At 40.1% G+C, this 26,692-nt stretch overlaps 1 protein-coding gene across 1 annotated transcript; it reads left to right on the forward strand.

Moving 5' to 3' along the window:
* The first annotated feature begins 398 nt into the window (after positions 1-398).
* Positions 399-26,482, forward strand: LOC149299741 (host cell factor 2-like). Its single transcript, XM_089486031.1, has 17 exons — positions 399-567; positions 2,041-2,189; positions 2,927-3,087; positions 3,482-3,690; positions 4,036-4,120; positions 5,171-5,274; positions 5,641-5,826; positions 6,478-6,708; positions 6,976-7,052; positions 7,518-7,671; positions 10,857-11,053; positions 11,459-11,644; positions 12,082-12,367; positions 12,773-12,836; positions 24,690-24,767; positions 25,296-25,404; positions 26,393-26,482. The coding sequence occupies exons 1-17, from the start codon at positions 399-401 to the stop codon at positions 26,480-26,482; spliced, it is 2,535 nt and encodes an 844-aa protein (XP_089342157.1).
* Positions 26,483-26,692: the final 210 nt, after the last annotated feature.

A 26,692-nucleotide genomic window follows, 5' to 3' on the forward strand; every position in this document is an offset into this window, starting at 1 on the left:
ACCACCCTTAACATTAATGAATTGAATCTGGCCCTGTGTTCTCATGTAGCAGAGGTTTCCGGCCATCTGGTTGCTCGGCAACCTGTTTCGCGCGGTTTTTCTCCCCGCCCTAGTCCAGAAGGTATTTCTAGGAGTGATATCGCGCTGTTCCGCAGTCCAGTGTCATAATAATAAAGCACTTTTGCATGCATTGGCGGTGAATGGCTTTTTTTTTTTCCCGCGCCAATTAGGTCCTATCCTAGTCCCGGTACAGTGTCAGCGTCCGGCTGTTGGAAAAGCTCAGCAGCCGCTGCTCGTGACAGGCCTGTCCCCGCCTCCCCCGCCGCTGCTCGCCCTGGCGTTGACCCCGCCGCCCCGCTGCATTGTGGGATGGCACATCGGAGGCGGCGGGGGATCTGATGGCTACGGCGGCTCCCGCACAGTTGAATTGGAGGCGGGTGTCTTCCTATACGGGCCCGGTGCCTCGCTCCCGCCACGGGCACCGCGCGGTGGCCATTAGGGAGCTTATGATCATTTTTGGGGGCGGTAACGAGGGGATCGCGGAGGAGCTTCACGTTTATAACACGGGTGAGATGATGCGCTGGGTTTGCCGGGGAGACTTGTCCCCGGAGTAGGCAGTATGGACCGCTGGGCCATCTGTGTACAGGCAACCGGGAGGGGGAAATACAGACAGGCAGAGAGGGTTGGCGTCTCTATGTGCCTGTTGATTAATATGTATCTGTTGATATGTACGTGTTTATAGTTTAGACTGTATAGCCGTATGGAAAGGCGTATAAACGCGTGAGAGAATGCGGTGCACCTGCGCGGTGAGCGTTCAGTCAGCATCGTTTCTGCACGGTTTACACCCGGTGCAGCTACTGAGTCCGCAGGAAATGACAGAGCAGAGTTTGACAGCCTCAATCACTGTGTACAATGTATCAGCACAACCAGCTGCCACTCAGCCGACACTATCCCTAGTGTTCCCTTGAAATGGCATTTGCATTTTGAGAGGGTGGTAGATTCATGGAACAGCCTCCCAGCAGAAGGGAGGGAATTTAAACATATATGGGATAGGCATAAGGCTATTCTGAGACCAACGACTGATTGAGAGCTGAGTTATACACCCAAATAAAAAACAGTCTGCAGTCGAGTTGTAAGTTTCTTTACTACTTGAACAACCGGTAGTAATAGAGCTCCTTTCTCCCAGTGGGATTTAAGGCGCTTTTAGCGCACGCTGTCGGAATGAACCGAATCGGCAGCTGAATAATACATGTTATCCGTGGTATCGTTTTTTTGTTATTCATGTGTCTGGTGTTTGATGGAAATGTTTACTCCTTCGTGGAATACATTGTATTCTAGAATCTGGAGTGTACGCAATGCTGAGCTGTCTGCTGCTGAGAAGCAACAAAAGTATGATAGCTTTATATTAAACGTTTGTAGGAAAGGTATTTTTAAAACTGCACATATAAGTGTCAAAGGATTTAGTAGTGTGTGTACACATATAATATATATATATATATATATGTATATATATAATACAGGCCTTGGAAACAAAGTCTGAAACAAATATACTCAATTACAAAACAAACAATCTTGTAATCAAGCAACACTATTGGGTCTATTCACTAAGAAATCGAGTTAAGGGTATACCCGAATGACAGGGTTCACCTGAGGTTGCGTTTGTGAAGCAACTTTACATTGCCTTTACATTTTGCGAGTTACAGGTAAGGGCATGCAGATTCCTCGAGACGATGGGCCTGGTTCCTAACAGTACAGAACAATCATGCTTATTCAGGCCCAGATTGGCCATCTGACATGCAGGGTAAATGCCCAATCTGCCGCTGACCATTGGTCCCATACAGATAGATTTTCCTTTTCCTATTTTCTGTTGCTTTATAAATTATAGAAAACAAAAAAATATATTGTGAAAAACACAAATCAGTGAAATAATGGTATAATAGATGGGACATGTTACTGCATTTAGTACATGTGCACTTAAAATTCCAGAAATGTTATTCTAATGTCGAGTGTATTCATGAATGAAAATGTCTTCTCTTACAGTAACAAACCAGTGGTTTCTCCCGGCTGTAAGAGGAGATATTCCCCCGGGGTGTGCTGCTCATGGATTCGTATGTGACGGGACGAGGATCTTAGTCTTTGGAGGAATGGTAGAATATGGCAGGTACAGCAATGAGCTGTATGAGTTACAGGTAGAGTGCGCCGTGAAGTTGATACCTTTTTGTTTTTCATATTTGTATTGGTAACTTAATGTATGCAAACTGGATACTTTATAGATTCTACTAACCACGCACTACTGTGCATCTCAGAATCAATGTATAATTGTAATAATGCCAAAACAGTTTATAAGATATTATATAGACAAACCAGCATAGCTTAATCTTCAATTTACTAGAAGTACATCATATCCCGAGTCCACAAACAGATTACCACTGGGTGAAAATCCATATAAATCATAACCACTGGCTGCTACTGTCCTAGACTCCAGATCTCCTGACAGCCCCATCCTTTCTGTGTACAATAAACAGTGAGATTGTGACTATGGGTACGTTTGGTAGGGTTAGCGTGTGTGTTGGCGTTATCTATGAGGTTATGAACTCTTACTAAGTGTATCGCAAAGCTTTGGTCAGTATGGGCTCTGCTAGGCTGCACTTCCTACAGCCTTTGTGTATTTGCTGAGCTGTTACTGCTCAATTTTGTTTCAGACCAACATAAAATTGGTGTTTCTGGAAACTATCTTGGTCCTTAACAAATAGACACTCAGACTGCTAACTTATTAGATCATATTTAGTATGAAGAACATTCACTGTTAGGTGTTTAGAGAATGTACTGGGGTTTTTAAATTCACATTGTTGATGCTGAGCCTATATGGCAATTTATATTGAAAAGTATTAAAATGTGCTAAGACGGGTATGACTTCCCTATCCAGGCAAGCCGCTGGTTATGGAAGAAACTGAAGCCTCAGGCACCATCCAATGGATCCCCACCTTGTCCTCGGCTTGGCCACAGCTTTTCTCTCCACGGCAATAAATGTTATTTATTTGGTGGACTGGCCAATGAAAGTGAAGACACCAACAATAATATTCCCAGGTATAACATCAAACATCTGGTGAAAAGAAGATATTTGAAATATGTTTTAGATCATAGTACATTTAATATATAGGGGAAACGAGGAGGTATAGAACATTATATCTCTAAAAATGTTTTTTTTAATCTGTTAACTACGCTAAAGTGCAATACACATTTAGTAGCTTGATCACTTGTATAACAATAGATACAATAGGCAGAGGAGCAGATTCCCATGCAAACAATACACATATACAGAATTTGGTAGAAGCACACAATTATGACATAAGGACATGGGCATACAGTAAATAAAACTTTGGGATTTTAAAGACAAGGTTAGCTGACTTAAATACCTTGTTTTGCTTATTTCACCAATAGCATTGCTTGTTTCTGATATACATTATGTTTAATATGGCAGGTATCTAAATGATTTTTATGAGCTTGAGTTACGACCAGGAACTGGAGTTGTTGGCTGGAATGTCCCATTTATGAAGGGCACCCCTCCGTCTCCAAGGGAGTCTCATTCTGCAGTTGTATACAACAGAAAAGATATTGGGAAGTCAAAGCTTTACATTTTTGGTGGGATGTCTGGGTGTAGGCTTTGCGATCTTTGGGAACTTGACATCGGTGAGTTCTTCTTGTCATCATAAAATCGTTTCCTGTGATTTTTAATAAGGAACTTCAGATATTTTGTACGATTATATAAAGTTTCTATCTGACTGCTTTGAAATTCATTGATTAGGAAATTTGTTGGATCTGGATTTGTTGCATTTGGTGCATCTACACTGTCTGAGTAGACTGAATTTTGAAAAGGTTTAATACAAGATTAAGCTATTTTGTCTTCCACCCTTTTAATATTTACTTATTTGGTATTTCGATTTCTTACAGCTGAGCTCTTTATTAGCTGTGTTAATTTTCATATATTTATTTAGTGTTTTTTCATCATTTTGATGTATGCCCATTTATTTCTAGAAACAATGACATGGATGGGTCCAGAAACAAAGGGTCCAGTGCCTTTGCCCAGAAGCCTTCACACAGCAAATATTATAGGAAACAGGTAGGGTTTTTGTACTCAAGGTGAGGTCCCAGGAAAAAAAAAAAATCCTTAAGCAGAAGATACAGTGCTGTACACAGCAATGTAGATTAATATGAGCTTCTACATCATAAATGACTTTTATCTGCAGACCTGGAGGATGTAATTGTTGTCAGTCATGTGATATTTTGGATGATCTTCTCTCCTGAAACACCACACTGAAATGATTGTTTACGATAATGTCTGTTCTTCCATAGATTTTCATTAGTTGGAGTGTCCATCTGGGTAATCGACCATTGTAATGTTTACCATGGATAGCATGATAAGGAGTCAAGGTGTCTGTCTGGTAGATTGGCCTAAGGTAGCAGAGCTAGAACACATATGGATGACAGATTTACAGCTGCCTGAACACATTACCGTATTTACCCATGTATAAGATGCACCTTAATTGTGGGGCCCGGAATTTGAAAAAAAAATGTATTACATAGTTATTGAACTCAAGTTTTATTTATCATAAAATTCATACTCATCATCCTCAACTGCTCATAAATTAACCCTAAAGACCCCATCAATCATAACTGCCCCTAAATTAACCCCCACCCCCCCTAACTTTCAGCAGCCCAAATATTAATTTTTTACTTACTGTTAGATGAGTTGCTTAGCCATGTGGACGCTATAAGAAAATGGGGGGGCCGATTGTCAGTGTGACTGCAGGGAGGGACTGGGAAGTAGTAACTGCAATCTACAACCACTGTATAACATCTAGTTTTTTTCGAAAAAAGGTGCGTCTTATACATGGGGAAATATGGTATGCAAAAACAAAACATTTTTTTTATTAAAAAATAATATTTTTGAAAATCCATTTTTAATCTGATATTGGAAATTAAAGTGAATGTAAAGAAAGGCTGCATCATTGTGTTTTGAGTATATGATGTGTGCATCTTGAGGTACAATGCAGATAAATATATGTTCATTTGTTAGTAGAAGCAGTAAAGCAATAGTAAAATATTTAAAGATATTAAGATTAGAAAAGCTTGTAATCAAATATTTACAATGTTACTGGTTATCTTATAGGATGTATGTTTTTGGTGGCTGGATTCCACACAATCCACAAGATGATACGTCTCCTCAAGATAGCCAATGGAAGTGCACAAACTCCTTCTCATACCTGGATCTGGGTTTGTGATATTCTTTTTTGGGCGCTTTTATTACTATAAATTCTGCTGTAAATGAACTGGGAACAAGACAACATTTTTATATGGTTCTAGGTCCCTGGGAATAGGTTTAACGTTACTAAGTATATCTGCCGTACATATGGAACAATCTGCATGTCAGGTTTATAATTGGGGCTTAACTGGTTTTAATAAATGTAAACAGAGCTTTGATTTGTCATTCTTCCACATCAAAGCACCTCTTTGTTTTTTTCCTATTTGTAAGCACATTACTAAAAGTTTTATTACTTTGTTAAATTACTTTAGACGTTCTATTGGAGTTAGCATATAGGTTTCCACTATAACTTTGAAATTTTAATATTTATTCAACAGACACCAGGGAGTGGACAATTTTAATGTCAGACTGTCTAGAAGACAAGAAGAATTGGCCAAGGCCAAGAGCAGGCCACTGTGCTGTGACAATTGGGAAACGCCTGTATATCTGGAGTGGGAGAGATGGTTACAGGAAAGCATGGAATTATCAAGTTTGCTGTAAAGACCTATGGTATATTGACCTGGGTATGTTTGCTGATATGTTATACATGTTACTTTTCCAATATATACTGTTTCTTACCGTTAATATTCACTATTTATTGTAAAGGAATAATATGTCACTCTATGATTGTTCCTTGACAGTTGCATTACCGTTAGCCAGTGAATGTGATTAAGGACAGATTTAAAATTCAAATTTTAAGAATTATTGCTGGTGATAGCCCTATGTTATAAAAACATGCGCCCTATACAAAAACTGCTTTCATTTTATAAGCTTGTGTCACCAAACCATGGCTTCTAAGCTCTGTCACAGTCTGGCTCACAGAGTTTAACAGAGTTTCAGCGTCAACAGCTAGACCTTGGTAAATATCCAAGTTACACGCCGTCAGTAGATCATAAATGATACCAGCAAAAACAACCAAATTCTGCCGTTAAAAATATATTATTTTCCTGACTTTAGATGTTTCAGGGTAATGTGTGTAGATACACAGTCCAGATTGCATGTTTCCTTTGGATGGTCGGCTCGCGCCTTTCCCCAAAATGTCTAGGGTTACTTTCACTATATAGTAGAACTAAATGTAAAGCGGCTTTTATGCCTTCTCTTTATTCTATTATATTAGTTTTTGGAAACTTACTTAAATCTACATATTACTCAAATTTGAACACTTATTTTATCAGAAAAGCCGCCAGCGCCTTCCCAAGTCCAACTGATCCGTGCCACCACCAACTCATTTCATCTGAAATGGAATGAAATCCCAACTGTTGAAGGTTATCTACTGCAGTTAAATCCAGAGTCTTCATCTTTATCAAATCCAGGAACACCTGCTCCTATCAGTGAAATTTCAGCACTGAACTCTCAAGGCAACATCGCTCCTGTTGTACATACCTCTCCCCTTCATGTGCTTCAGAGTAAGCTTTACTTTGCATGGATTATAAAAGAAGAGAAAACCAGAGTGTTTAAAAATGTTTCTTTACATTGATACAGATTCATCCCTCAGTGTTATTAAAACATTACAATTGAATCTATGCAGTCACTCTATATTCAGAAGAGTTTTTTAACTGGTATTTTTAATTCGAATATGTAGCATGTATATAAAAATGAGATTGAAAACAAATCAAATGCTGTGATAACCATTGTGTTCGAGTAACTTGTGATTTTTGTTATCTGTGAATCAGACAATGACAGTCGTGACTCTCCTGGTTTCGGAGTGGATCATTCTGATCTAAAGAGCAACAGTGGTCAAGCTAATCAAGTAAGAATTTATTCTCGTTACAAATATATTATATATATATATATACATATTTGGGTCACAGAAGGTATTCGCCTACAAGCAACGTACTGTTTTTTGGGTTACAATCTTAAAACTAGATAGATGAGTACGGAGCCACAGCCACAATCAAGGTGTCAGAAATGTTTGTGATGAGAACCTTGTTTGAGCAATGAGACCAGGAACGTTTTGGATGTATGGATAGCTGAGTGTGAAGTATTAAGGTCTGAGTCTTTAAATCAGGAAAAAAAGGGGCAGACTAGATGGGCCGAACGGATCTCTTCTGCCTTAAAATTCTGTGTTTCTATCAGTCCAAAATGCATGTTCATCTCACATTTTATACATAGTGCTGGTCTACATGGATTATGTTACACTTATGCTATAGGTAATGAAAGATTTTTCTTCTAGGGGATGCAGTAATTACTTTTCTAATTAGTTCTGGTTTGCCAGGTAGAGAACCCAACAGCTAGTTGTATATTACAACATGCGACCGCAGATCAAGAAGTAGATACGAAGATTACGGTGTCAGAGAATCATGCTCTCTCAGGGGCAACAGTGGAGATACATGGCAAATCACAAACTTCACCAGAGACTAAACTCATTGGTAAGGGGGACGGCAATTCAAAGGAAATGTATGAAGAACCACACAGAAATAATGACGAATATTGCACTGTTTGATTTCTAGGTTGAAATAAATTGTCAAAAGAACTGTGAGTTAAAAGATGGGCTTGGGGAAGACACATATGCAACCATTGCAGAATGTGTGCTGGCAAATTGTTTAATTGCTAAACGCAGGAAATGTACAAATTACAAGCAGACATCTCTGTGCACCCAACTGCATCGAACTTGTGCACTGCTTCTTTACTGCCGTCTTTTAATTAACATTATAAAAAATATGCAGAAATACAAAAAAAAAAAGAATTAGATGTGGTAAATGTGATGATGCATTTATTTAATGAAGAATGCCCTTTAGTTGCTATTTAATATAGTAGAGCAGGGGCGTCCAACATGCGGGCCAAATGCGGCCCGCGGGACCTCGATGTGCGGCAGCCAGGATCACAAGAGCCCTGCTGCTTACTTGTGGGAGGGTCTATTCTCTGCTCCAGTCCTGCCTCCTCTGTGGGGAGAACGAGGGAGGCCGCGCCCCCTGCTGAAGTCTGTGAGCGGTATTGAGAGCTGTAGAGCAGGTAAGGGGGTGGGGGAGTGTGTTTGAATGAGTATGCCTGATTGAGGGAATGAATCTGTGAATGAATGAATTTATGTGTGTGTGGTAGCATGGATGTGTAAGTGCTGTAACCTAGGCATGATGGGACTGTGATTGCTGTTAACAATCCCACTCCTATCGTGCCAAGTCAGCCAGTATATGCTGAAACCTGGCTAGCTGCCCCCTTGTGTATTGATGCTGCCAGCAGTATGGGGTCTGCACTTACAGCCACCCTGTACCAGCATGTACTGGCTGACTTGGGATGATAGGAGTGTGATTGCTAACAGCAGTCTGTTAACAGCAATCACAGTCCCATCATGCCTAGGTTCCAGCATTTACTGGTTGGCTGGGTATAAAAAGAGTGTGTTTGCTGTTAGCAATCACACTCCTATCATGCCAAGTCAGCCAGTACATGCTGAAACCTGGCTAGCTGTGTACCCCTTGTGTATTGATGCTGCCAGCAGTATGGGGTCTGCACTTACAGCCACCCTGTACCAGCATGTACTGGCTGACTTGGGATGATAGGAGTGTGATTGCTAACAGCTAACAGCAATCTGTTAACAGCAATCACAGTCCCATCATGCCTAGGTTCCAGCATTTACTGGTTGCCTGGGTATAAAAAGAGTGTGTTTGCTGTTAGCAATCACACTCCTATCATGCCAAGTCATATTGTTGATTTTTTTTTGTCCAATTGTGGTGTGTTACTTTTAATAAAAGCATGGTTACACACTAAAATTGGACAAAAAATACCGGTACAATGCCCAGCCAACCAGTACATGCTGGAATCTGGGTATGCCTGAGATTGCTGTTAACAATTATAATATATAATTTTTTGTACTATTTTGGTGTGTAACTTACTTTTATTAAAAGTATGTGGGGGGGGGTCATTTTCAGTTTCGGCTAAGTGAACCCTGAATTTTCGGTTTTGGTCCAGAATTTTCATTTTAGTGCATCGCTAAAATAAATAGAACTATTTTATTTTTACTTATACAGAATCCTGCATTTGTAGTCACAAAACTTTCTAGGCCCAGAAATCAGTGAGAGGAAAAGTAAAGGTTTTGTGTAATTTATTTTAATCTGCATATTTTATTAAAGGCCATATTTTCTCACAGTGAAAAATGAGTGCGGCCCGCGCACGTATACAATTCTGATGAAGTGGCCCACTGCAGAAAAAACTTGGACGGCCCTGTAGTAGAGAATAAGTAGAGAAAGGAATGTAATGGGCTGTTATTTACTTTGTACCATAGGTCTCATACATCATCAAATTTGAATGATGTGGATGACATGGATATAGGAAATGTAACTCCTGCCGTTTCTGCTTCCGGCATTGTCTCCAGTGCACACACTATGGTAACCCAGCAGACCAATCTTATTAAAGATGGCATCTCAATAACAACATGCAGTACAAAATACGAAGGTTTGAAATACGTTTCACATACTGTATTTTGAGCCGTTTGTTTGTACTACAATGTTTTAGAGGCTGGATGTGACCTATAGATTGAGTATGTTGAAAATAAATGTATAGTGCAAAACTAATGCATTTTTCATGGAAACGTGTCATATTTTCAAATCCAGCTATCCATCCCAATTTTGGGGTCATGAAAGTAGTGGGTGCAAAGGTTTTTCAATATATGTCAGAGGTCTAGGCTCTGCTGTCACATAAGAGTCCAAGTTTCATTATATTTCAATAAATTATGGGTTTTTTCCCCATCCCCCTCCCCCTGAGAAAAGCTTGATCCAGAACCTATCATATGACTGTTCTGCCAGGTTTATGCACACGCACAAGGAGCAAATCTATGTAGCTTTAAAAGGGGGTAATAGGTAACTAACCCTAAGTTATATTGAGTACTGACAAGATGTTTGCATCGTGTGTTCCGTGGAAATTGGTGGAAATTTAAATTAGCAGAATTCTGGGAAAGTCAATGTACCTCGCTCTTTTCCTGAACTTAATCCCAAACTTGGTCCTAAATGTTTATGGTCCTTTCAGCCAAGCTGGGTTTACATATGCCTCTGGAGTCTAGTACACATTTATTGTTTGTTTTTTGTTGCGTCTCTCTGGTATATAAACTGCTTATTTTTTCTATAGTAGCTTTTCAACCAAGTTTGTTTTTACCTTTCTAGAAAAATGCACACCTCCGTCAAAGCCTCCACTTCCTCTTTCCACAGTAAGTCAATCGATATTATAACATTGAAAATGTCTGCTGCTCTCCTATGAGTGATTCAGTTCTGACAGCTAGCTAAGGACTAAACTAGTTGGTATTTACCTAATTACCACAACTTGTACCGTTTTGTTTACTAGCTGGTCTTGTTTGTGATTTATAAATAATAACCAGGAACACTTGGGGATCCAGTAAACAAACTCCCACAGCAGTTACACGCTTACGCCCGAAACAGCAGCAAACGGGTTACTAATAAACACATACCGTGAACAATAAAACGTTGCCTGCTTCTGGGATTGTTTCACTGGATTTTCTTTATGATTGAGACATAATGGCGCCGAGGCAGGAGAAGGCCCTGCTCATGTGAGCTTACGCAAACCCAAGAGCTTTGATCGTCTAGTGACATTAGCGCAGAATGTGTTGCAGCTGTTAGCAGACTCGTACTTGTCATCCTAACACGTAGCACAAAACGTTTTTCTTTTTCCTCGCAGACTAGTCACCTAAAAGCTACGGCTAAAAATGGGAACAAACTGTGGTGCGATGTTGGGATTTTTCAGACAAACACTGCGGCGGTGACTCATTTCTTCTTGCTTTCTGAGGGCAAACAAGCCACATCTAATAAGGTATACATTCGTGGACGCTTTATACCTACCTGAACAGATAAATGCATTGCGTGTGGGTTTTTTGTATGGTGAGGAAGAAATATACGTAGGGATGCAAGGTGTCCACATTTTCAGTGAAGGTAAGTAGAGTACCTCCTGGGGCAACATGTGGAATAGTGCACTGGCTGCTACGGGAAGAGGACTGCTTTTCAGACTTTTTATTCATACAAGTTCTAAATTAGAATGCTTTGTACAGCCGTAGGTTTGATTTCCTACTGATAGCACATATGTTCTCCTATACTTATTTCTCTTGTGTGCATTTGGAAGTTTAATGATTTCTGAATATGTAATGCATATTAATGTAGTATATAATACATACTTTTTGCAGACTGTAATATTTATGTACGTTTCCTGATGCGTTTTTAGGACTGCGACCAAGATATCTCCGATGTAACGTTATTGAAAAAGCATGATTTATTGCCCGGAAGTGCCTATAGATTCAGAGTAGCAGCAATTAATGGCCTTGGAATAGGGCCTTTCAGTAAAATCAGTGAGTTTAAGACATGCATTCCTGGCTTTCCTGGAGCACCTTCATCTGTAAAAGTAACAAAGGTAAGGTTATTTTGGAACAAGCTAAATATACAGCAGTAGGAGACAAGTCCAATTTATAGAGGAAACAGAGCTTCTTGGCTGGAAACGTTCTACTGATTTGGAAGATTACTGTTACTGAAATAGTTATTTGCATGGTATAGGATAATGCTACTTGTTCCTAACTATTTATAATTCTAGCTTACTTTGCATGGACCCCATTGCGTTTTTTTTTTATTTTTTTATTTTTTTTTTCTGGAGCTAGACAATTAGATGTAAGTCCTGTTTTCTTCCTCCCTTTCTGATTCAAAGTATACTTAAGAATGCTGCCCGTGCATGTGTAGAAGCGCATGTCACTCCAACTTGCAGGTTTTCGAGTCAAGTATGGTTTGAAATGATTGAAAGTTCAGTTTATTCTTGCTAGCGACTGATCCATGTCATTACCCTTCGTTTCTCCACAGACAGCAGATTGTATCCACCTTTCCTGGGAGACGCCTTCCTCACCCACTGGCAATATTTTAGAATACTCTGCCTACTTAGCCATACGCACCACACAGCTGCCAGAGGCCCTGAATCAGCTTGTGTTCATGAAGATCTACTGCGGCCTCCAGACAGCCTGCACTGTGACAGCCGCCCAGCTGGCAAATGCCCACGTTGACTGCACCTCCAGGCCTGCTGTCGTGTTTAGGATCTCCGCAAAGAATGAAAAAGGTTATGGGCCAGCTACACAAGTTAGGTGGCTTCAAGGTATGTCATACACTACCCAAAGCTCAGTTACTTTTAATTTCTGTGCGCTTGTTGTCTCTAACCTGGCTGCTGTAGCAGTGGTTGGACACCAGATAACAATCATGCAGCTATACATTTTAATTGTGCATAGGAGTCCAGACATTGACTCTTTACAGAAGAGTCTCCCAAACTGGTATAGTTGTCTACCACTTTTAATTATACCGTAGCTGTAGACCCTTAGAGGTAGATGTTCTGCAATGTTTTATCTTTCTTTGTCTCCCTAGAATGTACAAGAGCCAAATTTATAAGGCCCAAACCCTAAAAGACTGGACAGCTTCAATCCAGAACTAATGCATTTTCCTGTAAAATCTTAGGCACATTTGGTATTGTAAATAATATGTAATGTCATTTTACTTCAAATTTTAGATTCCTCCAAAAATAAAAAAGAAACGAAGAATACAGAGAAACAAAGTGTGACAACATCACAAAGGTAATGTCTCATACGCAATGAGTGTTTTATTAATATCACATACACAGCCTTAATGAGGCTGGCCAATATATTCACTGAGATCACATTCACAAGCAGTAGAAGCAATCAGAACATAACCACTAGGCTTCTAAAATACGTAGCAGGACAGTGTATGCACAGTTATAAAAATGAAACAAAGATTTCATAAAGCGTTCATCCAGGATTAAGATAAACAGGTTGGAAGAGGCTTTCTTTAAACATTAGGGAATAAATAAAGTGCAGTGATGGTAATTTAGTAGACAGAAGAATCAGTGGAACAATACATTTAACAACAGTAAGCTGGCTGTCACTTGATATATGGTAACTATTTTTTTAATATAGATTTGTGGAACGTAGATATATTTTCTTATAAAAAATGTCATGTTTTGCAGCAGAGAAAACATGAGGTTGAAAATGGAGAATCCCTAACTGGATCCAAAAGCAAAGTCACGTGGATGTTTAACATCACAACTGCAAAGAATATGTCTATTTTAAATGTTGCCCCCTTTGGCAATAGAGCTATATGTTTCACTTTTGCTTTTTTGTAATATTTTGTAAATCTAAAAAAAAAAAAAAAATGTTTTTATTTTTACATTATGCTTCTTATATGTCTTATTGTATAGGTATATAACTATATACATTTTTTGTTGACAAGTGTTAGTTAAATGTACTCAGGTGGGATTACATGGTTCAGTTTCTGTTTAGGAGAAACGGACTTTTGCTTCCATATTTTTTTACCACTTTCCTATACTTGTGGGTATCTGTTATTAAGCAATAAAATGGTGCAAAGGGACAGGAGGAATGTGAAACTAGTGCAATACACAAGGCACGCTGCACTTCCTAGTATTAGGGTCTTGTGCCAGTCATTCATGATATGATTACAGGGGTAAATTATGATAGAAAGTAAATTAAATATTTTCCATGTGTACTTTTGTAGAAGAGATTGATCTAACATGTAGAGGTTTTAAAATGACTTTTTTTGTTTTTAGAGTAATAGTGAAACTATTCCTTTTAAGTCAATATGCAATAGAGGCAGCAGGAAGGGGTGTCTTCTGTAATTGTCTGGGCACAAGCAGTTTACAGAAACTTGGCAAAATGCTTCAAAATATGCACCACCTTTTGTCTTGCATGTGCAATGTGATGGTGGGTTTACTCATAAGAAGCGTTATTTGCAGGCATTTGCTTCTCCAGCTGTATTGTGATGATGTCACATAAGTACCTTGTGGAGTGATTGTTGGGTTGCTACTTTTACCTAGCCATATTGCTTATGTATTGTGTGACTGAGTGTTGTTCTGCATGCGTATTTATTATTGGGGGGACCATAATAAATATATATATATATATATTTATATTTTTTTTTAATCATAGTAAAGGTTAAAAAGTGATTCATATGAGAATCCAAATGTTTGGCATTCAGTAAGTGTAGTAGTTTTGACCTAAATCCCCCTTTATGCCGAAAGCTTTTATTTTTGTTTCTTTGTACAATCCCGGTGTATAAATTCCTTCATACGTGTAATAATATGTATCCTGATCGTGACCTGAGGCCTGAAATGTTATTTTGGTAGCAACCATGCCTCCTCTTGGTTAAAAAAAAAAAGCACAATTTATGCGCGTTTGTCTTCTGAGAACTCTTGCATGACATTATTGGAGGATAACTTAATTTTGGGTTAGTTCCGTGTATCTCTGCTAATAACTGGTTGTCTTAAGCTGCACCAATACGCTAAGGATAGCAAATTACTGTATGAGCAAGACAAACGTGTGTTGCCCATGGTCTGGACTGTTAAAGTCAAGGACCACAGACATACCCTCTTGCTAGTATCTGAAGACAGTGGCGTCTCTTGGTTATACAGGGGCCCTAAGCAGTACCTTAATCTTTTTATATGGTAGCAGCACCCCGTCTGCAGAGCAGAGCTACCCATAAAGTATTATTGGTTGCATATAGTGTGTAAGATGCAATTGGAAGACAACAGGGCTCAAAAATCATGTCAGTAAGTGGTGATTGAAGAGAAAAAAAAAACCATTGTGTTCCATAATTCTGCACGTTTATATGAATCACAGATGTCTTCTTTGACCTTTGTAAGGCTGATGTAGTGTAGCCTCTGTTCAGACAATTCTTTTCATTGTAAACAGCTGTACACTACGGTACACACTACTGGTAACCATTAGCTATATGACTAAAGTAAAAGCCAGCACCCCATTCCTCATGATGCTCAGATTAGCAATTCTCAATGGCAACTGGATACATTGGCTTTGTATATTTATTTATGTCCAATCGTTGTCTCACTAACTCTGTGATGGAGCTCTATATGTAAGATCAAAGAAACCTAGTGTGATATCGATTAGGGTATCAAACATGAATTATGTTAAAGCTGCTATTTGGTGGCTGCATAGCACTATGCGATATCACATACCCATCATTGCTTCCCTTTGGCTTTGGCTTCCAAGATCCAAAACATTCCTAACGGGGAGCCCAAGGAATGGAGTATAATCTTTATAGAATCACAGAGAGCCGTCATATTAGTCTGACTAATAGATTTGTCTTCCTGGTATCTCTTGGGTGTTTTTCATTTAGGCGTTATGGGGATTTCCATTATATATTTCTTCTTAATATTGGGGATATGCTATAAATCTATGTTTTCCATAAATTCTTATATATAGTGTACATTTAGTGCAAATTATTTTAATACTGCATAATATCTGCCTTTTTAAAGAGTGATATGGGAATCTTCAAGGAGTTATTTTTGCAGCAATTTGTTCAGAAGATTTAAATATATTTAAAAGCACGAACGCCTCCTTTGTAGAACAATCTGCTTGGTGGCTTATATTTATAGATGTGTGCTTCAACAATGATAGAATAGTTTTTTTGGCATTTCATGTTTTTTAAATAGGAAAATTGCAATGTTATGCAATAAATAAACATCTAGAGTTGGTTCTCAGTGGCAGCTGTATACAAAAAAAGTATACAAAATTGACATAAGAGTTACTATATGAAAGAGGAGCTCCTAGGCCTCGGCTGGCAATGACTTTGGTAATTATCATTACCCACCATGTACAAGACGTTTGTCAACACATGCCCTGGCTTACATTGGGTAAGTGTGCTAAACTGACAACGTTCACTTAAAAGGTACAGTAATTGTTAAATGTGCATAAACACAGACACATGTTCCAGTGAGCAGCCGAGAGGCCGTCGACAAAGTTTGTTGGGGAAACAAATGGCTTTCTGCGTAGTTTGCTACCGTTCAATAATGACATTTGATGGTGAATTTAAAATCAAGAGACGCGTTTCAATAGTGCTACCCATTGATTTACAATATTGTAAGAGTAAAATGCTTTTAATAGATTGAGCTGATGTTTTCTCCTTAACTGGGCCGGGTTTTTATGTCTGCGTCATCTTAGTGGCTGCTCTGGTAACTCAGTCACCAGTTTTGAAGCAGCTGCACCTTTAGAAAGCTGCTTGATTTATTGCAGTTAGGAATTTTGACATTAGCTCTTAAAATGAGTCATTATTGGAATATTCAAGGCAGAGTATATGCACAGGAAATGGGTTTTTATTATTATTATTCATTTTGTACCAGAGCACTGGGTGCATTGCCAAGAGGTGTTGTTTTTTTGGCTACTAAAAGACAATTTTCATTTGTTATGCATTGTTAATATTTGCAGCATTTCTACAAAATGTGCTGTGCAGAATGTCTATTGGTCCATAGCTATAGAAGTTAGCTTATAGAGATTTCTAATTCCGGAGTGCAGGCTACAGGTGTAATGTAGGATTTCCATTAAAGTGCCCAGTTTGGGACATCCTAAGCCTTTAGCAGGATTGCTGATGTTGGTGACAGATTTGGATACCAGCTACGTAATTCGTTGGGTGGAAATATCCATGTTGCTGCACTACCGCCAGTGCTTCAGCAATAATAACTTATTTTTTTCAGATCATCTTGATGTTGTAGCTTCTGCGTAAGAATGCATTTTGGCCTCTTCTTGGCAGGACTAGAGAGTTTGACTAAGCTCATCTTGTGCAAGGAAGGCAAAAATCTTTGTTGTGCCTCTATGACTGTGTGGTTCTGTCTAATCTTATCTATTTTATATATAGAAATCTTGGTAAAGTGTTTGTAAGCTGTACCGTTTTGGTGTTTACACTAGCCTTAATCATTTGCGCAGTGAATATACCCATTTACTTTTTTTGTTCATGCTTGCTTTGCACTACTGTCAATGTAAATGACTTCATGCATGCGGAGTTTGATGCAGCACCTTACAAACCAGATACCATGCTTCTGCGTTATAACCGGTATAACCGGCGGACTGACCTATACAGAGGACTGTATGTCAAATATGTAAAGAAAATAAGTATTTTAGTGTCGACATGTTTATTTTTGTTGTTGTAGCATTTTATGTGCCAGGAGAATGAGCGTTTTTGCCAAAATGTAAATTTATGATGCATGTATGATATTACAACTTATATGTCAATTGTATATACTGCCCAGGCGGTTATCTTACACCAGAGCTAGACAAATCAATAGTATTCAGGACAAAAGCAGAGATTGTTAGGAGAAGTAGATGTATGTGTGGAAATAAATATAAAATAGGACAAAATTGATTTGTGTCTTACAGCTTCTTAACGGGGATCTCCCACTTTTTGTCCCCCTCTGTCATTATATTGTCAGCATTGTTGTGCTAAGTGGGTTTTAGTTACTTGAAACAGAAGAGCGAAAAAACTTCCATAAGATTTTGCATCTGTGTTTTTTAATTTCTGTTTTTCAAGTGTGTATTACAGGCAGTAAATCCATATGTGTGTGTCGCCTTTCCTAGCCGGACTTCGAACACTAAGGTGCAGCACTAGCCTGAGCTGACGTCAGACGCACCAAAGGTGAAGACAGATTTCTGTCACAAATACAGACACTATATATATATATATATATACATATATATATACTTTCTATTTCCTCTGCTTTTTGTGACAAAAATTATGTATATTCCTTATGACCATAATAACAAAATGATATAAAGGTATGGTGAGAGTTCCCCTTTAACGAGATTCATAATATTTTTTGCTTCTTACATACTCCCTTCACACGGCTGCATTTAAGTCACTTAGTATTGATTCGTGGAGGTGTACAATTCTTCCAAACACACACAGCCACTATTCACAACAATGATAAACCTTTCATTGACAATATCCATTTTGAGTAAAGTTTTTTTGTTTTCAGAGAAGGCACTTTTGAAGATCCATACCTTTTTTAATTAAAAAAAACAAAATTTTTTTTTTTCCTAGAATATATCAGCAGCATATCTCTAAAATATTGTATATTGTCATATTTGGTTTACAGTCTGTACAACATTGTCTATATGACCAAATTTTATTATTTTGTCTTAGTTCTTTTATTTGCAATGTTGTGACAATAATGCATTAAATGTGTTTCAGGTGACTATTTGAATTGCTTTCAGATACATTTTGCACATGTTTTGTAATACCTTTGACATATTAAATGTGATTGATTTTTTAATAAAAAAAAAAAAAACAGGACTGTTTGTACAAGCATTGATGCCAAACCTAAAACCATTGTTGGTCTCTATCTCTTAAAAAACAGATTAATAATCGATACATTTGTATTAGTTAAGCTAAAGCCCCGTGACTTGCATGAGATACAGTGAGACTCGTATTGGTTTTAATGGTGTCTTGCAGGGTACCAGATAATATATATATATCAGATACCAGATACTACTATGTAATGATTTGTGGCTGAGTACATAAAAATGGTAGCGATGAAAAGAAATGAAACATATTTACTCACATGTTGCCAACAAGTTAAAATAATGAATAGTTGGCATATTATCCAGGTATTCCTTTGTATAGGGCAGGGGCGTCCAACATGTGGCCCACGAGACCTGGAGGTAAGGCCCGCGTAAGATCGGCAGCCAGGGCAACCGATCTTATGCGGGCCGCACCTCGAGCCCTGCTACTTACCTTTGGGAGGGAAGCGGAACCCAGCAGAGTTCACGTGACATCACATGACTCTGCTGCAGTCCTACTTCCTCTGTGCCGTACCAGAGAACGCAGAGGGAGGCCACACCCCCTGCTGAAGTCTGTGAGCGGCATTGAGGGAGCTGCAGTGCAGGTAAGGGGTGGGGAGGGTATTTGAATGAGTATGCGTGATTGAGGGAATGAATCTGTGAATGAATGAGTGTGTGTGAGTGATAGCATGGATGTGTAAGTGCTGGAACCTAGGCATGATGGGACTGTGATTGCTGTTAGCAATCACACTCCTATCATGCCAAATCAGCCAGTACATGCTCAAACCTAGCTAGCTTGTCCCCCTTGTGTATTGATGCTGCCGGCAGTATGGGGTCTGCACATCACTTACAGCCATCCTGTACCAGCATGTACTGGCTGACTTGGCATGATAGGAGTGTGATTGCCAACAGCAAGCACAGTCCTATCATGCCAAGTCATATTGCTAATTTTTTTTTTCCAATTATGGTGTGTTACCTACTTTTATTAAAAATGTGAGTTTTTATTATTTTCAAAGGTGGGGGGTCATTTTCGGTTTTGGCTAAGTGAACCGTGAATGTTTTGGTCCAGAATTTTCATTTTGGTGCATCCCTAGATTAAATAGAACTATTGCATTTTTAATTATCCTGAATCCTGAATTTTTAGTCATAAAACTTTCTAGGCCCAGAAATCAGTGAGAAGAAAAGTAAAGGTTTTGTGTCATTTACTTTTTTAATCTGCATATTTTATTAAAGGCCATATTTTCTCATAGTGAGAAATGAGTGCGGCCTGCGCACGTATACATTTCTGATGAAGTGGCCCACTGCAGAAAAAACTTGGATGCCCCTGGTATAGGGAATAGGTTTAGGTTTGATGAGAGAGCCAGCAAGGTTCAGGGGTAAATTTTTTTAAGTTCTAGAGAGAGAGAGAGAGAGAGAGTGCAGGAGAGGATATGCCACTGATTGTTATATAAAGAAGACACCTCCATTGATACAGCATACAAGATTCTTGAGATATTTTCTGATAATAAGGCTTATTTTGCTCACTAATGCGGACTAGACACTGAGGCGGTTGCATATAATCACGTGAAAAAGAAAGTACACCCACTTTGAATTCTGTGGTTCTACATATCTTGACAGAATAACAATCATCTGTTCCTAAGCAGGTCTAAAAATGAGGCAAATATAACCTCAGATGAACAATAACATATTTAACCGTGATTTGACATAAAGCCAAAATGGGGGAGCCATGTGTGAAAAACTAAGTACACCCTTACTGCTTTCATAAGAATTAGGATGCTAAGCATCTTGCCCTTGATTATTAGATCATCCACTAGTGTGAATACCACTATAAAAGCCGAAGTTTAGCAGCTCGCTGGGCTGAAGGACTCAGGTGTGTGTTAATGCAATGCCAAGAAGGAAAGACATCAACAATGATCTTAGAGAAGCAATTGTTTCTGCCCATCTGGAAGGGGTTATAAGGCCATTTCCAGACAATTTAAAGTCCATCATTCGACAGTGAGTGGACGTCCCAGCAAATTCACCACATGGTCAGAAATGCTCAGAAAAATTGCAAAAAATCCAGTAGTTACATTTCAGACTCTACACGTCTCAGCATGATAAATGTTAAAGTTCATGACAGTACAATTAGAAAAAGACTGAATAAGTTTGTTTTGTTTGGAAGGGTTGCCTATTCTCACAAAAAAAAAAAAAAAAAAAAAGTGGCTTAGGTTTGCAAATTTGAATCTGAACAAACCACAAGACTTCTGGAACAATCTCCTTTGGACAGAATAGACCAAAGTGGAGATGTTTGCCCATAAAACACAGCATATCGGCACAAACACCTCATACCAACTGCCAAGCACAATTGTGGAGTGTTGATTATTTGGGCTTGTTTTGAAGCCACAGGTGCTTGGAACCTTGCAGCCATTGAGTCGACCATGAACTCCTGTATACAAAAGTATTCTAAAGTCAAATGTCCATCTGTCCAACAGCTAAAGCTTTTCTGAATTTGGGTCACTCAACAGGACAAAGATCTCAAGCACACCAGCAAATCTACAATAGAATGGCTGAAAAAGAAAAGAATCAAGGTGTTGCAATGGCCAGGGTCCACACCACAACCTGATTGAAATGCTATGGCAGACCTTAAGAGCCCTGTGCATAAACAAATGCCTGCAAACCCCAAGGAACTAAAGCAACTTTGTTAAGACGAATGGGCCAAAATTCCTCCACTATGATTTGAGAGACTGATAAAGCCTTGCAGAAAACGATTACTTCAAATTATTGGTGCTTAAGGTGGTTCTACAAGCTATTGGATCAAAAGGTGTACTTAGTTTTTCACATATGGCTTCTCCATTTTGGCCTTATTTTTGTTGAATAAATCATGACAAAGTGTAATATGTGATGTATTGTTGTTCATCTGAGGTTCTAATCACCTAATGTTTTAGCTCTGCTAAGGAACAGAACGTTGTTATTATGTCCTGATATGTAAAACCCATAGAATTCAAAGAGTGTGCTTTCTTTTTCATATGACTGTATGTGCTAAAAGATTTACACATAATGGACTCAATTCAGTGATCGGTCTTAAACGTAGACTCCCAGAGTGCATATGTAACAAGCAATAACTGCTTAAGTCCACGTTTAAATCTTGCGCTCTGTCTGGGCCAGTCAATAGTTCTTCCACACCAAACTCACCCATCTTAATGGACCTTGCTTTGTGCATGCTGGAATAGAAAAGGGCCTTCCCAAAACTGTTCCCACAAAGTTGTAAGCATAGCATTGTCAAAAAAACAAGTCTTGGTATGCTGAAGATTTCCCTTGACTGGAAGGAAGGGGCCTAGCCCAACCCCCATCCCTCAGACTTTACAGTTGACACACGCCCAACCCAGTCCATTAGACTGTCAGCGAAGGGGTGATGTGCTTTACACCACTTGATCCGATGCTTGGCATCGTACGCTGGAGGCTTGCAAGCAGCTGCTCAGCCATGGAAACCCATTCCATGAAGCTCCTGCTGCACAGTGTTTGTGCTGATGTTGGTGCCAGTGGAAATGTGGAACTCTTTAGCTATAAATTCACCTCAGTCCTTAAGGAGTTAATAGGTTTTAGAATGAGGAGACTACCATTGGCTTAAACATACCAAAATATCCAAAACCTCCAATAAAGAAAAGAAAAACTCAGCGTACCATAGATGTCATAACTAAAGGAGTCGTTCCACCTGGTGATCTTCTACTTCTTGATATTTTACTTCATGATGCAGCACTTATCTATGATTTTATTTTACTCTTTTAATGGCCCTTCACTTAAAAACTGTGTTAAAGTTTATTGAATAGCCACAGTTGCCTAGAAACAGTCATGCCCTCCTTTATGAATTATGTCACAGCACTGACTGCCTGTATCCACCCCCCCTGCCATTTCATGCTCATGCACATGAAACAGCAAAAGCTCTTTTTGTCTACCACTAGGAAGACGTGTGAAACAGGCACCAGGCCTGCACTGATGTTAATGTGTTCCATTGGCAGACTTACCGTATTTGCTCGATTATAAGACGACCCCCCCAAATCAAAATATTAATTTAGAAAAAAGCCTGAATATAAGACTACCCTATAGGAAAAGTTTTACTAGTAAATATTAATTCATGTAAACTATTTTTTCATATTTAATAAAAGCTATGATTGAGAAAAATATATATTTTTTTATTTGCCAACTTGCCCCCCCTCCAGTTATGCACATCTGCCCCCAGGCTTGCCCCTCTGCCCCCAGAAATGTCTTATACCCCCCTATTTGCCACTCTGTCCCATGATGTGCCTTTTAACCCCCTATATGCCCCTCTGCCCCATGATATGCCTTATACCCCTATATGCCACTCTGGCATATAGGGGGATAAAAGGCATATCATGGGGCTGAGTGGCATATAGGGGGTTAAAATGCATTTCTGGAGGTGTGTATATATATATATATATATATATATATATATATATATATATATATATATATATATATATATATATATATATATTACTGCTAACAGCAATCACACTCCTATCAAGCCAAGGCAGCCAGTACATGCTGGAACCTGGGGATGATAGTAGTGGGATTACAGCCTCCCTATGCCATGCTACCACCACCACCCCCCTTACACATCCATGCTATCACACACTCATTCACAAACATTTAAATACTCATTCATTCCATTAATCACACATTAATCACAAAAACCCTCCCCCACCTGTCATGATTAACGTAGTGGATGCATGGAAGGGTAACCCAGCAGAGGTGGTTAGTTTCTTTGTTTAAGCATTCAATGAGTTAATCTGAGGTTGATTTAATGTGTTTCTTTGTGCATGCTCTCTGTATCTGTTCTGGCTAGAGGTGTCATCTTCCCGAAGGACCCCTGTGGTGATTCATGGCCTAACAGATAAGGATCCTTAGTTATAGGAATTCCATTCCTATCTTAAGTGGAGGGGTTTCCATCACCTTTACCCCACCATAACTTATTGGCACATCAAAGATGGGACCCGATTCTTGGGGATGATGTCATATAATCAGTCATGTGGTCAGAGGGGCGTTTGCTTGCGAAAGTCTGATTTAGGGACAATGCAGCGACCTCAAAGCAGAACTCCATGATATACTCTGATTGGAACAACATCGTAAGAATCCATCTGGACTTAAGGAGTTCCCACAGGCCTGCTTATTGGAGAAACTCGTGAGTGAGGGTCCTGTGTTTAAGTCCTATTGTTTTTAAGAACTGTTTGCTGTTTTATTTTTCTTTTGTATGTCTTGTATTTGTAATTCTGGCACTGTGTAATCTTTGTCTTTTTGTTATTAAAATATTCAAAATCCAAGTCTGTCTTTGGGCTCTAGTATTGATATCCACAAACCCTAAGAGAGCATAACACGTTACCGTATTGTTATTAAGTTCTACGGGATATATATATGTTGGTTGCCCGGGGTGGGTTTAGTACTAGAAGAAATACTCAGTGCCTAATTACAGACATACAGTGCAAAACAGTTCGTTCCTCTCCCTTTTGTTTTTCTCTGCCATACTGCATTATGGAAGCATATCGACGACAGCCAAAAGAATCTCTGGAGCTGGTTTGTCAAGAAAGGAATATACAAATCTTTGGCAAAAGCAAAGAGCAGCTGATTTTGGATCTCCTGGAACATGATAAACTCTGTGCAGAGCAGGCCATTGGAGCAGATGTGATTTTGGAAGAGCCTGTGGATCAAGGATGTTTTCCTGATAAAGTTAACGCCGTGAGTGCAATGGACTCTGAGTTACAAGTGGTACTAAAACATCTGGGGAGTGTGGATCCTCAGCTAAAGCTCAACCTGATTATGCAGTACAAGGAAAGAGGGAGAGAGGGAGGCTGCTGAGAGAGAGAGGGAGGCTGCGGAAAGAGAGAGAGAGAGAGGGAGGCTGCGGAGAGAGAGAGAGAGAGAGAGGGAGGCTGCGGAAAGAGAGAGAGAGAGGGAGGCTGCTGAGAGAGCTGCGGAGCGGGCAGCTGCTGAACGAGAAGCTGAGCAGAGGTATCAGCTGGAACTTCTACGGTTAAAGCAATATAGTCCGTCTCCCCGAAGCATTGTTAACGGGGATGGATATGCTAACCGACCTCGCCTGGAACACTTTCCAATGCTGGAAAAGGACACTGACTTGGATGTGTTTTTGAGAGGATTTGACAAAGTGTGCTGGCAGTACCAGCTGCCCAAGGAAGAGTGGGGAAAGTATTTAACCCCACGTCTGAAGGGGAAAGCCCTGGATGTGTTTGCTTCCTTACCAATGGAAGTTGACCAGGACTATGAGGCCATAAAATCTGCCTTGTTAAAAAGTTTTAACCTCACCCCTGAATTCTACAGGAAAAAGTTTCGAGAGATGCAGCAAGCTACATCGGACAGTTGCACCGAATATGCGGGACAGCTTCGGACTGTTTTTCGGCAATGGGTTGGAGGCCTACAAGTTACTACATATGAGGCCCTGGAGGATCTGATGATTTTGGAGCAGTTCCTGAGCACACGAAGTCCGGAGGCCCGAGAGTGGATTCTGGACAGAAAACCTAAAACCACGGCAGAGGCGGCAAGTCTAGCTAACGATTATGCCAACAACCGTACTCCAACAACCAAGCGGGTACAAGCATCACAAGGACCATGTACTTGGAAAGGAGCAGCCTACCAGCCACCAACTCCTAAGCCAGCCAGGAGATTATCACCAACACCTTTCCTATCCAACAGAGCAGGGGCCACATCGGGCCAGGGGAATACCCGCCGGTGTTATCGGTGTAAGCAGATTGGGCACTTGAGTGCCACCTGCCCTTCTAAGAGACCATCTCCATGGACAAATGGAAATGGAGGTACAGCTGGGGGAGCTGCACCTGTTTTATTTGTGGCTAGACCAAAGGAGGCACAAGGAGACAGTTTGCAGTGTGTAACAGTTGGGGAACACCGAGCTGTCTTGTTTGTTTCCAGATTTCAGGGGAATGAAGAAGAGAACCTACAAAGAGTAACTGTAGGTGGCCGTGTGACTATGGGACTCAGGGATACGGGGGCTGCTTGCACTCTGGTGCGGTCTGAGATGGTAAAATTGGAGGATCATATCCCTGGGAAGACCATGTCCATCCATGGAATTGGCGGGGTGCGCCCTGCAGTGCCAGTGGCACGTGTGTACCTTGATTGGGGTGTGGCCAAGGGTTTGCGGGAGGTGGGGATATCCAAGGATATTCCTGTTAATGTTTTGCTGGGCAAGGATCTGGGTCGACAGGCAGGATTTGGGGGTTAATTTAGTGTAATTTATGCCTTGTTAAGGGGTGAAGTTAGTAAATCCAGAGGCCTGGTTCTATTAACCCCTTCATGCCCACGCCCTCCACACAGTCACGGCTTGGCAAGTAGTCCTGACCGTGACACCACCCCCTTAACTGAATTGCAGATCTCTCCCTCGAAGACTTCTGCAGGGGCCCTGCTGTGCGAGCAACTTCTCTGGCCCCGCCCCCAGAGGAAGGAGGCAGAGTTATGTGAGGACTGTGCTTGAAGCAGAGACGCTGCTCGCGACCAAAGCCCGGTAAGCAGCATGGCCCCAGCAGAAAGAGGTCTGATGAGAAGACGACCTCGATTATAAGACGAGTGGTATTTTTCAGAGCATTTGCTCTGGAAAAAACCTCGTCTTATAATCGAGCAAATACGGTACTTTACCTGGTTACAAGCAGAACACACGCAGACAGGGAGCCATCAGTAAGGGGGCAGGGCACATGTTAACTTCTTTGGGTGGGGGCTGCAGGCCGTCCCTCACTTCTCCTGCTGCAGGCCTGGCATCTATTGGGATTTATCATTACTATGTATTACAACAAACCACACACAATAGTTAAGTAGAGTTGGACAGGGGTTCTGTAATTAGTAAAAACAGAGATGGGCAGATTAAACCGATTAACCTTATTGGAGCTGTGTTCCTCTACACCAAGGGTGTACGACTCCAGTCCTAGAGGGACTTAAACAGGCCACAATCTATTGGATAACCAAGCTTGAGAGCAGGCATCTGAACTAGAAATTCATAAGACTTGTTATCTGGCAAGGACACAGAATGTCCAGTCTTGCTTGCTGCACTGGAGTACTGGAGGTGTGCAGCCCTGCGTTACACCGAGTTGAACTTGCACAGAAACTAGAAGACATTCGAGTATATGCCCCTTCTGCGATGTCGGCCAGAGCAATGCAGAGAGAGACGTAGCCAAGCCAAAGCGTTTTTGACAAAAAGACAAAACAGTACATTATTTTAAAACAGGAACAAGTTAACTTACGATATATACAGCAGTAGTACGTATTTAGGAAAGTTGGGAAATAAAACGTAATTGGAACAGCACCTTTAAGACTTTTGG

This window comes from Sceloporus occidentalis, unplaced genomic scaffold, assembly GCF_023333645.1.
Source record: "Sceloporus occidentalis isolate IW3139 unplaced genomic scaffold, rSceOcc1.0.p SCAF_28, whole genome shotgun sequence".
NCBI lineage: Eukaryota > Metazoa > Chordata > Lepidosauria > Squamata > Phrynosomatidae > Sceloporus > Sceloporus occidentalis.

Bases quoted from the DNA above. Each gene is read 5' to 3' on its own strand.
- LOC149299741 (XM_089486031.1), top strand. From the start codon at position 399: ATGGCTACGGCGGCTCCCGCACAGTTGAATTGGAGGCGGGTGTCTTCC. The intron at 3,088-3,481 runs GTATAACATCAA...TTAATATGGCAG, and splicing joins ACCAACAATAATATTCCCAG to GTATCTAAATGATTTTTATG. The intron at 3,691-4,035 runs GTGAGTTCTTCT...ATTTATTTCTAG, and splicing joins TCTTTGGGAACTTGACATCG to AAACAATGACATGGATGGGT.